This window comes from Gavia stellata, chromosome 8 (assembly GCF_030936135.1).
Source record: "Gavia stellata isolate bGavSte3 chromosome 8, bGavSte3.hap2, whole genome shotgun sequence".
NCBI classification, from domain to species: Eukaryota; Metazoa; Chordata; class Aves; order Gaviiformes; family Gaviidae; genus Gavia; species Gavia stellata.
The window spans coordinates 26,833,287-26,846,230 of record NC_082601.1 but is presented as its reverse complement, the minus strand read 5'-3'; the positions used below and the strand labels follow the sequence as shown (position 1 = coordinate 26,846,230).

Below are 12,944 nucleotides of genomic sequence, written 5' to 3'. Positions count from 1 at the left end.
GAAAAAAATAATTTAAACAGTGTATTCTAATAGTGTGCAGCCACATGTCTGAGCTCAGCTTACTTATTTAGTCTGGTGACTGACAGATGCATTTGGTAGCATTCTCACTGAATGACTACTTCTGACTTGTCCGTTTCCTCTGCTAAAACGCTCCTTTTTGACTTTCTTCATCTTGTGCTTATGACTTAGGAAATTTGCAACAGCTAGTAAACTGCACTTTATAAACAAAATTGAATTATAAATCAAAATCTTTGTAACAGATGATGTTTCCTCAGTGAATCCCTTTCATGCTTCCAAAATTAGCGTTGTCAATCACACCAACAGGTGGTGTATGGTTACACGGAGTGGATCCCGTCTCACAAGATACTTTCTTTTAGGAGACCAATCAGAACTGGCACTGACATGATGAGGCAGACCTGTCAACAGAGCTGGAGTATATAAAGCAAAACAACTATGTTAGCACTTCTGAGCAGTCGTGCATTCCCCGCCTCGCCTCGGGTGTAGGGATTGCAAAAAACAAAACTACACTGTCAAGACTGTGTAGTTTTGTTTTTATGATTAGAGGCTCTACAATTCTCATGCTGGGATTGTCTAAAAAATCTTACTCTGGATAAGGACGTCGTTCAAGAAGATTTCGTTGGGCTTAGCCCACTCTTACAGGCACTTTGAGAGATCAGGTTAGTAGCATGTTTCTGCTAGTGTAATGAGTATTTTATCAGTTATAAATAATCCTGATATGATCTATTATTTATAAATTTGCTCACAAGGGGTATAGTTTCAGAGTATAGACATTCTCTGGCAAGATTATGTCTTAAATTTCTGGGAGTAAATTTTGATAACACTCAGCAAAAAGTTATTCCAGTATATTTATTGATAAAGATTATATAAATTAAGATTTGAGAAGTGCATGGAAATATCTGCTTAACTGAAAAACTCCTTTCTGGTGGGAATGTTCAAGGTTATGCTACTGAGAGATAAACTGAGAAGCTCCAAGAATAGCTCTGATAAAATGCATATGGTATCAGCTAAGCGCTGATGACTTTTTAAGGGAATCAACTGCGAAGGTATCAATTACATGGCAGCTCTGGAACACTTGTCTGCTGTCATTCACAGCTGGGAAGGTTATTTCTGGAACATGACATTTCAGATGCATACTTTCAATTCTAATTATACAAAAAGCCTTATAAGATCAGATCTTCATTACTGAAATTTGCCTAGACAGTGAAATATATAAACTTTGTGTGAACTCAGTGACAATTCTACTTAATTAAATGATTTCCAATCTATTCTTGAGTCAGGAAATTACATATATATAACAGCTTTCATAATGTTTAATTATATTGTAAGATTATTTCCATATACTTTAGCTGATCTTCAAAACGTAGTTATAACTGAAGTAGATCTTAGTGAATTACATGTGACAGATACTCATCTTCATCTTCCTTTCAGAAAACTAGTGTTGTGTTAGGATGAAATTTTGGTCATTTCTTTCTAATTTGAACTCATTTTCTGCCACCCTCGAAGCTGAAAAGCTTTGATAAAGGCTGTTCCTCTGTCAAGCTGGAACAAGTATCCAGATAACCAGTAAAGGCAATAAAAAGCAGCTCAAAAATCCCAATACAATATCCAGTTCTGCCCTTGTGCACTTACTGTATGTAGGCACTGATTTCAATGAAGGAACTCATGTCATGAAGAATTTTCACCCCTTTCAAAGGTAGCATAAGTTCGGCTCATAGTGAAAGAAACTTCACTTTCTCATTAATTTTTAAGTTAAGCCTGGGATTGTCACAAAATCAGGCACAAAAGCCGAAGTAAACAACAGTAAATGTGGGAGTGAGATTGACTTGAAAAGATTATGGGCTTAACCCTTGTTTAGTAAGACATGATATGCTCTCAGGGGAATTTTTTAATGAGAAAAATTATAACTTTAATAGATGTTTGATACTATTAAGAAGATACTAGCTACATTTTAAAAACCTGCACATCATCAGTAAAACAGTGTTACAATCAGTAAAAAATGTGTTCATGCAAATATAAAATACCCCTGATAGAGAAGTTTTTCTACTGGCAGTGTGCTATGTCAAAGTAGGATCTTTGTAGCATAGGAAGAGAAAGCAAACTATTTTTCTTTCAGATTTCACATGGATCTGCAGTTGTTCAAACCATCAGTGTCAGTGGCTACCTTATATCCTAGCTCACATTTCAAAGGTGGCTGTCTTTCCATATTCAAAATTCCACTGAGATACTCTCTAAGAAAGAGTAGACTTTTATGTGCATCTTTAATGCCAATATGCTTCTGTGTAAAATGAAATTATTCACTACTTACAGCCTGCCTTTAAAGGAGAGCCTCCTGACATTTTTTTTAATTATTAAAAGTCAAATAGATTGTAGACCTTCACATTTTTTTCAGTTGCTATTTAGTGACCTAGTTGTCTTCCCATTGGAGAATGCAAATGCTTTGCAATAACAAAACATTTTCAAATCGTTCAAAAAAATTTTTACACAGAGATAATTTATCTTTAGGTAAAGGAGATCAATGGACAAATAGAGGCTAGATGACCCGCACAAGGTCATGCAATGAGTCAAGTAGAACTTTGTCTCCTGCTGCGTACTTGTAATGCCAAATCACAGCTTCACTAAATATAACAGTTTCACATCCAACTCAGCCAAGTGTGAGCTAAAAGTAATGTGCCATACAACTTTGTCAAAACCTACATTCTTCACATTTCACCAGGTCAATGTGATTTAAAACTGAGAAGAGTAAATTGCTATAAAAATAATTACAAATATTCCTAAAATCTAGCAAGAAGGATGTGTGTATAATAACAATTTCGCATTGATATCTAATTATGTTTTTGTTGTTTTCAGAGTGCCTGTAAAGATGACGACAAAAGCACCAACATTTACGCAGCCATTACAAAGTGTTGTGGCACTGGAGGGTAGTGCCGCAACCTTTGAGGCTCATATTAGTGGTAAGGTTTTGATTCATTCTTGCAAGATTGATTATTTTTTATTATTTTTTTTGGTAATGTTTATGCTAAGACAAATGGTAACACTTTTCATAGATCATAATCTGATCTGAATGGGTAAAGATCAGTGCTGAAATGTGAATATATATCCACATTATACGGTACTGATCAGCACTGTGAGGTGCTGTCAGATATCCACAAGCATACTGCATAAAGTTACAAGGCTTCCCAGGCAACAGCCAATCATCCTGCCAATGAGACTGGTGTCTAATTCTCATGTATGTTAGAATCATCAAAACTGATGTATGTTAGAATCATCAAAACTGGGGGGAAATAGCACTAAAAGTATATACATAAAAATACATACTGTGCTAATAAGGGAACTTCATATGAGAGCAGAGAGAGTAATCTTGTTTAGATGATGATCAGACAGAATGAGAAGTCAAGGTACAAAAGGCAAGGCATATGCTAATTCTTCATTGACCTAGTGCTAAGCCTTACTCTGACTAAGCTGTGTTTCTACTTCTGTGCCCTTGAGTTTACTTAATTCCAGAGTTCTGTCAGGGGGTTTAAAAGCACAAAATCTAGGTCCGCGTGGCCACTGAAGAGGGTAGAAAACCCTAGTTTGCTAGATAGGAGATGTGTATGGTGATCATGATGGTAGTACAAGGCTGGATTAATATAATTTGTTGATGCAATTTAAAGATGCCACATGATTTTAAAGGATACTTCATTTTGCCAGTCTACACACTATGAAAACACTCTATCTTGTAAAAAATCCCATGAAAACCCCAGAGATAACTTTACCAGATAACCAACACTCTGTTCTAAGAGTGCCACTGACCTCAGCAGTGACTAAGGAGAAATGACACGTGTTCCTGCTGATGGAATTATATTGTCTTACAAGCATTAGCAATGTGATGATCCACATACCGTAAAACATCACCCAGATGCTCTGTGATGATCTGTCCAACTATAAAGATCTCCGACATCTACAGTCCATTGTGGTTCATCCCTTGGTCCCTTTGGATAACACTGGCTCGCACAAGGTTCACGCAAGGTGTTTGAAGATGTCCTGTAGTCTACATCCATGAAGAATTTTCATGCCTTATTTTTTTATTTGGCCCGCTACTCTTCAGTTAATTGCCCTGACCTTCTCTTGTTGTCTGTACACTAAATTTTCTGTGAAAAGTTTCTTTCCGCTGATGATTACAATACTTATTATTATTGCAAATATATAAATATATCATCAGAACAAGGTAGGATGCTAATATTATGGCTAAATGTGTGATTTTGGCTATTTTCATTTGTGTGATATCACGGAGTTACTTGGGAGGGGAACTTGTTTTCTTACTAAGAGGAGATACAGCCGTTTTTCTCATAGTGTATAACATATTTGTATTTTAGTCCCAAATATCATGTGAGGCAATCTCCTGTTAGCTTTTATTCACATTGTGGGATTCTGGAATATCTTTCCTGCCCCAAAAACATCCACCAGGATTGACAGATCTGACAGCAGCTTGGCATTTAGTTTTTCTAATGTATAAAAAATATGAAAGTTTTATTTCTTGAACTAATTGCATAAATAATGGACTACACAGCTTTATTCTGCTACATTATCTGCCCTTCCTATCTGTCATGAATTATTGTGAATTTGAAATTTAGACTTTCTGTTTACCTCTGATAACATTGCCCTTTTATATACAAGTCAAGTATTAATACAGAGCTACAATTCAAACGTGAAGAGCCCAGTTAATCTAAGAGTACCAAGAAGAGCTTAGCAACCACCTGAGATGCAATTTTGCAGTCTGTAAACTAGAACAAATAAATTGTACTGTTGTATCAGATGGTGAATTAAGCGCCACATTACAAAGGTTTGATATCAGACAAAAATACCCAGTACCTCCCCCTACGCTCAGAAAGCGCAGAATAAGCAAACGTTGTGATTAAAAGCAGTAAATGCCAGAGCAGCTAGGGCAACATCACAGGGGGAGCCCTCCTGGGTGAGCAGTGACTGTGAGGGGACATGAGACAGCACATCACTGTCAAAAGAGTCTGCAGTGCTGCTGGCATTAGAACCATGCCCAACGTCATGTCTCCACAGTACTGCTCAAGTATTGAATTTGTTCATAAAGAACTAATCTGTACTCCACTTACCTTTCTTTGAACCGATATTTTCAGGTATTACCCAATGCAAGGCAGCCTTTACAGTCTGCATATTGTTGAGAGCAGAACACAGATTGTACACAGGTTGGCCATTCCTGTCACTTACGTCATTGCCAGGACAACCTCATGGAATTCAATTACTTAAGCAGTGAAGTTGAGGCACTTCAGGTTCAGTTTCTTCTTTTTGGCAATGAAGCTCAAAAAAACTCAAGGACAGTTTTAAAATGAAAAAAAAAGTCCTAATAATTAATATTCAAAATCATAGTGCAATTTGGCACATATAAAAGTAGGTCCCTACTCCATATAGTCCAGGCAAAAATATCTATAATCTGAGGTAGACCTTACCTTTTAGTCCCCGGCTCTGCGGCAAGGGACTAGCAGAGCGCTAGTAAATTTGTGAAGTTGAGTTTCTTTTAATATGAATTTGGGCTCAGATTTTCAAAATGGCTTCTAACTTTGGATCCCTTGAACATACCAGTTTGCGACATCAAAATAGACTCAATTTTTAAAAATGTAGGTCTTGTTCAACCTACCACACAAACCCCCATGTTTGCTAATCATCATATGATGATGCACGAAGAAAATAAAACATTTTGGCAATGTTTCAAGAAATTCACTATTGACAACATGATTTTTGGTTGCCTAACTTAAAACATTTTGAAACATTTGCACAAATGTTAAAGACACATAGCTCTAGATGAAATCAGTGGGATCTGCTTGGCACTCTAAGTTTATGGTGATAATGCCCAAGTTGTCCTATACCAGCAGTACAAAATTGAACTATACCAGCCCCATGAGGGCTGTTTGATAACTTTCATCTGTGATATCAATGCTTAAATGTACTTTTACCCTTTTGATTTCTAATCCTCTCTAAAACTGGCCACATTCTCTTTCTGTGTGTGTGTGTTTCTATTTTACATATATCTAAAAATCAGGTTTTCAGCTATGAGTAAAATTTAAAACTTTCTTAACCAAGTCTGGTGTGACTGCAGACAACCAGTAAAAGCTTCAATCTACGTATCTTAGCTTCTCCTTCATTTTCGTCTCACACAGTCATATTCCTGGCACATTAAAAGCACAAATAATTCAATGAGTTTATAGGAGGGATACTCTAGAAAGGAAACAGAATTCTGTGGTCCTGGGGTTTTCCAAACCACAGAGAGTGGAACTGGGAAAATTAGAGCAGCTGTAGTCAGCGCACTTTGGATCTCATTCCTGAGCCCCTGTGCAGTACAATTGGTGATTTGGCTTGAGTGGAGAAGTACCTGAAGTAAATTTGCAGTGATTTTCATTTTGGAGAAATGGTGTTCTAGGGCTATAAAAAAGACTTTGAGCTGGAACTGTGTCCTTAAAATAGCTGTTCTCCTTATGTGGCTCACATAAAAATTTCACCTGTTGTCAAATGGATTTCAGTAGCTCAATAAAGTTGGCTGAGTAGAACACTGAGAAGAGAATTTCCATTAGGACTCTAGAATCACCATTTATAGCTAAATAAACAATTATAGATATAGGTGAAACTCTTCTGACCACAAGAATCTTGCTCATGACCCTGACAACAAAAGAATAATATATTTGAACAACAAAAGATCAGCTGATTCAAGCTGACTGCTTTCCACCAAACTCAGAGAATTCACTCCAGAAAAAAGAAAGAAAAATCCAAAACATTAATAGCACTTGATGTTAATGTCTGCAACAGCCACTTTTTCTGTCACTTCATTTTCTAAACTCATTTAGTGTTAGGACAACTACTTAACTTGGTTGGAAGTTCTGATTTTTACTTTGTCTCCAAACTATTGGACTAGATAATTTTGTTAGCAATACTACTTAGAGACTAGCAAACAAATAAAAAACCAAACCACCTCATGTGCATCAATTCATCCCCCACATAATTGTGATGATCTTTTATTCCTCAATAGGATTGCCAAATGCTACAGTCCACTCATTATTCAAGTGATTTCCTAAATGCAGTAGCCTGTGCAGTTGTGCTATTGCTCTGTGTATTTTAAAGACCTTTCTAAAAAGAAACTCCTTTATCACTGTGTCACTGGATGTATAATCATAGAGCTGTGCCTATGCCCTTACACTCCACTATAAGTGCATATGCATGAGTGAGTATTATGGTAGTTTTGGATATCTGGCATTTCATAGCATCTTAATTTCCCTTTGTCTTCCTTTTTCTTTAGGTTTCCCAGTTCCTGAGGTGAGCTGGTATCGGGATGGCCAGGTTCTCTCTGCTGCAACTTTGCCCGGTGTGCAGATCTCGTTTAGTGATGGCCGCGCTAAACTGGTGATCCCCACCGTGACAGAAGCAAACAGTGGAAGATACACCGTACAAGCCACCAATGGATCTGGGCAAGCAACTAGTACTGCTGAGCTACTTGTCACAGGTATCAAGCAGCTAAAGAAAGGCAGCTCCCTCTGCTAGCAATGTTGGAAAAAGAGCGATAGCAGAAGTGTCACAGATAATGAAAAAAGTTTGGATTTGAAGTACATGATTAGCACAGAAGTAGAAAACCAAATTCCTTTTCCTAAAGCAGTCTAGAATTCAGCATATAATCTCACCAGTAATTTCTAGCACTGACCTTTACACCTTCACTGTATAAAGCTTAATCTTGATCTTATAAACTCTTAATCACAATTATAAAATTTTGGCTTAGCCCTGTATACTTCTGCTCATGTGATCTGTCACACTGGCTACATGCAAACTACACATAAAAGAAAGGATAAAGTTCTGCAGGATGGAGTCCTTAATGACATTTAATGATATATATGATATTTAACAGAATAACTCATGTAAAGGGCCATACCCAAGAGACTACGCTTACTACCTATGGTTATAATCAATGTATCTCTAATTCTAGAAACATTTGTAATTGTGGGCATAATTAGAATTATCAGAAATTTTAAACACATGAAAAAAAGTTAAGGGTGTTTGCATTTTGGCAAATCAACTCTTCATGTTTTGAATGTTTGAGAAGGTAGCGTCATCTGTCAGCAGCATGTGAAGGAGAAATAGACCTCGTGCACATCTAGTAATGAAAATATCTAGCCCTTACCGTTCTTTTTAGCAGACATTATTGTTTTTCTATTTATTTCTTCAATAAAACTGCAGCTGGAACAGCACCACCAAACTTCTCACAACGACTACAGAGCATGACTGCAAGGCAGGGAAGTCAAGTTCGACTTGACGTGAGAGTGACTGGAATCCCTACACCTGTGGTGAAGTTCTATCGGGATGGAGTAGAAATCCAAAGCTCCCCCGATTTTCAAATTTTACAAGAAGGAGACCTTTACAGCTTAATAATTGCAGAAGCATACCCTGAAGACTCCGGTACATATTCAGTAAATGCCACAAATAATGTGGGACGTGCTACTTCAACAGCTGAATTGCTAATTCAAGGTAAGGGAATTGAAGTTGCAACCTGTGAAAATAAGAGAGCATTCATTGTTGTAATGGTACAAAATGCACCACTTCGTCAAAGTTATATCAATAAGTTCATTTACAACTTCCTCCTCAAGAGTTATTAACTTGCTGTGAAAAAGCAGTGTCTTTGGTGAAATTTGCCGAAGATTTTTGTCTGAGAATTTAAAAGGACCTTTTCTCTGGAATCAGTCCTCTTTAAACTGAGGCTACAGTAGACAGAAAAAAGTGGGGAATACTTTCAGTTGTTCTCATTTTGTTCTGTAGATTTCTCAAAGTTGTATTTGTAAGCTGGCTTTGATAGAATACATATATTAGACTGCACAACTGTACATGGTCTTGTAAATAAGACTGGTAAGGATGAATTCAGTTCTTAAATAGAGGAGAATTGTAGCAGTGAATCATTCTACCCAGAGCAGTCTTGCTTAGATTTCACCTCAGTCAGGCTTCCAGACTGGGTAGTCATTTGAGATCTAGGACTGATTCTGAAGAATCTACAATAAATGTGTTTTGGTTTGGTTTGTTTGGGTTTTTTTTCTAATGACAGAAAAATGCAGAAATATCATTTCAACTGTTTTCACAATTATCTGTCTATAGATACTGCAGGAAAAACAGATGGTTGCTTAGTTCTTTCTCTGTTTTTTTTATATATATTTGTATATAAATGGAATTGACCATTCATTTATTTCTGCAAGTGCTTATTGTTTGTTGCCATATGCAATTCTCCTGACCATGTTTTCTATTCTAAAAGGTGAGGAAGAAGCCGTTCCTGCTAAAAAGACAAAGACAATTGTTTCGACTGCTCAGATTTCACAAACAAGACAAGCCAGAATTGAAAAGGTATATTTTTCAAAAACAAAGCAGGTAAGGCTAAAATGTGGATGATTACTTCCACAGTATCTCAGACTTGTTTTCTTGATTACATTGTAGAAGATTGAAGCCCACTTTGATGCCAGATCACTTACAAGTGTTGAAACGGTCACAGAAGGTGCGACAGCCCAACAGCTCCCACACAAAGCACCTCCACGAATGCCTCCTAGACCTACATCAAAATCACCAACCCCACCAATAGTTGCTGCAAAAGCACAAATGGCACGACAGCAATCACCATCACCTGTTAGACAATCACCATCACCTGTAAGACATGTCAGAGCACCAACACCCTCACCAGTAAGGTAAACTTATTATTCTTTCAAACAAGATCGCTTTTGGAATCACTTTCACATATAACAGTAATGCTGTAGGATGAGAGCATAGTACAAAACAGAACAATGCACTGACTTAATACTGACTGAGTTGATTCTGACTGTGAGCTATAATGTGCCGTATTTGCCACTGCTATAAAAGTGTGTGCCTCTTATGTAAATTTTCTATCCCGTATGGAAGAAAATCCTTCAGAGAATAAATCCCATTTGATTGCTCTACATACAACTGAAGTAGCACTCAAAGCTCCAAGTTCACAATGAAAGAGAAGAAAACAGTAGAGCAGTTGGCCCTTGATTAATTTAGATGAACAGAGAAAAGAGCAATGCCACTCTGATGAGTGGCCAACAGAATGAAAGGATATGTAAAAAAATGTGAACACATGTTCTCTGTGTGTACTGGTAATGACTGCAGAAATAACGTTTTGAAGGTAGGCAAGGTAAATATGGTTATGGAAAAATGAAGTTTAGCTCTGCTGCATAAAGGGCCTTGAAAGGGAAAGTGAGGGATTTGAAGAGCAGGGCTCATGGTCTGGGAGACCCCAGGAGGTCTGTGCTGAGAGGCAGGTAAAGAGAAAATTGCTTTGGAAGTCCTGCAGTTTCAGCATCCTGAAGCACCAGCATCATGAAAAGAATGTCTCCAAGCTGAGTGCTCAGAAGAACCCCATTTAAATTGCCAGAGCTAGGTAAGCTGGTGAATTTTGCCCCACTGAGAATAACTTGCAAGGACAGGAAGAAGTGGATTGATAGTAACCAGCAATAACTAACAAACTGCATAGATGAAAGAATAATTCAGTAGTGCCACCTAGAGTGCATATGGAACTAGAAGTTTGTGCTCCCCTGCTAGTCAAACCACTTTTAGACCTACAACACATTAGAAAATAAAGCTGAAAATTAATATAAAGCTGCTGCCCTCTACTGCTGCAATTTGTTAGTGTATGCTGGGAAATACAGCACACAAAAAATTCCTCTCAAAGAAAATCTAAGTTAGAAAGCCTGTTAAAGCATTTTGAAAAAATGCTTTAAAACTATCTGCTAGGACTGGGATTGACTTTTTGGAATATCAAAATTTAGAAACTGGCACTTTCCAAGTGGTGACCAATTATTGTGGTCGAGATTTGTAGATGTTAGTATGCGGAAAAATATAGGCCCTGATCAGAAGCTTGCCTGGATTCTGAACACATGTATGGATGACACATGGAAATGAGATGTGGTGCAGGACTAGATACAGTTATGTTATTGCTAGGTGGCTGCCACATGATATTTTTACAAAGAGCGGTTGCACTAATCATTTTGTCTCTTTACAGAGACTAGACCACAAATATCATATGTAATACTCACAGCCTGTAAGCCTTTTATATTATTCCTACTAGGAGAATTAAGATAGAGCAAATGGAAACTAATTACGTATTTTTATACTTTAAATATATGTGCTTGAGTGAAATGCCCTTCACATTTGCCCTTATTTCTTTTTGGAAATCTAACTAAGCTACTACAAAGAAGTGTTACAGTTATGAGTATGACAAAAACTCACATTAGGCATGATGTTAAAAACAGGTAAGTGTAATTTACAAGTAGAACACCTCAAAAGCTTCTTTAAAATCAAACTACAAAGTACTGAAGATACCCTAAATGGGGAGTGAATTCAAGCTCAGGCTGAAGTTGTTTTATATAGTTGTCACTGTATGACACTACATTAATTATATTGATACTTTTTTTTTTTTAGATCAGTTTCTCCTGCTGGAAGAATCTCCACCTCACCTATTAGACCAGTGAAATCTCCATCTCCGATCTGTAAAACACGTGTAGTGACAACAGCTGGGGCCGAAGTCCTTCCTCCTTGGAAGCAGGAAGGATATGCTGCAACCACAGAAGCCCAGATGAAGGAAACAAGAGTATCTACAAGCACTACCCAAATACGAACCGAAGAAAGATGGGAGGGGAGATACGGGGTCCAAGAACAAGTTACCATCAGTGGTGCTACTGCTGGTGAAGTTGTGGCTGGTGCTAGAGAGGTAAAGTCTATTTTTGGAAAGAGCAATGGTTTTGCGTTATTTGTGGACTCACCACTGCCGAACAGATCTGCTAAATGGAAACTGAGAGGCTGTGTATAAAAACGTGTGTGCATCTGCTGTTGAGAGAGTTCTGCTGCAAATATTTAAATGCTTCTTTGCAATATTCTGTCTCTGTACTTGTTTTGTGCTTCCTCTGAATGTATGCAAATCATGAAAAAATGTCTTTTGATGTGACTAATATAGGTGAGAAAGGACAGTGAAAAAACAGCAGCTGTTGCTACGGTTGTTGCTGCTGTGGATCAAGCCATGGTGAGAGAACCAGCTCCAGGTGCTGTAGAGCAAACTGCTAAAAGGACAGCAATGACTGCAGTCCACGTTCAACCTGTTCAGGAGAAGGTAGAGATAGAGCACAGACATTGAATAGTTTCCCATTTATTCCTTCATCCAACATGCAAACAAGGCATGATTCACTGTGAGGAATTAACAGGATATTACCCAGTGCACCATGAAAGCATGCATACTCGTATAGAGCATCTGGACTGTAAAGGAATGCTCGTGGATCACTTATTCTATTGCTTTCCATCATAGCAGGATTGAGCTAATTATTCTTAAACTGGTTTTAAGTTTAAGAATGCCTTGTATGAAAGTGATCCTGTATTCTCCCTTGTCACTTATTCGCTAACATTATTCTCACACTGATGAAGTTTTCCCTCTAATATCTTATTTATAACTTCCCCACTAGGAATAAAATAATTCTGCCTTAGTATTTTTCCTTCACTTGCATTCCTCTCTTATTTTTCCTTCTTCTTTTCTTTTGATGATCAATTTGTTAAAATGAATTTTAAGGCTTTATTTTTTTGTTTTTTTGCTATAAAAATCAGATGAGAAAGGAGGCAACAGTAGTAGTTACCAGTGATAAAGCCACAAAACAAACAGTAATATCGAGAACTAGAGAAGGAATTGTTACTTCACAAGAACAAAGGCACATCTCTCATGAAAAGGTGAATACAGATGTTACCTATGATTGCCATACCCTACCTTGTTCAGGAATCTAATATCTCATCAAAAAGACAAGCCTATGAACAAGACAAATGACATACTGTAATATTATTTTTTTCTTTTATATATGTTCACTTTTCTAGTTTACATTGCTATCATTATCCTATCTCTC

The 12,944-nt window shown here is 37.3% G+C and overlaps 1 protein-coding gene across 1 annotated transcript in view; it reads left to right on the top strand.

Moving 5' to 3' along the window:
• Positions 1-494: 494 nt before the first annotated feature.
• Positions 495-12,944, top strand: part of TTN (titin) — a 243,708-nt gene continuing 231,258 nt past the window's right edge. Inside the window, exons 1-9 of the mRNA XM_059820083.1 lie at positions 495-677; positions 2,869-2,972; positions 7,319-7,522; positions 8,248-8,535; positions 9,308-9,396; positions 9,487-9,731; positions 11,485-11,773; positions 12,017-12,169; positions 12,655-12,774. Coding sequence (XP_059676066.1) covers positions 2,882-2,972; positions 7,319-7,522; positions 8,248-8,535; positions 9,308-9,396; positions 9,487-9,731; positions 11,485-11,773; positions 12,017-12,169; positions 12,655-12,774 — 1,479 coding nt within the window. The 5' untranslated portion in view covers positions 495-677; positions 2,869-2,881. The remainder of the gene's footprint in view (positions 678-2,868; positions 2,973-7,318; positions 7,523-8,247; positions 8,536-9,307; positions 9,397-9,486; positions 9,732-11,484; positions 11,774-12,016; positions 12,170-12,654; positions 12,775-12,944) is intronic.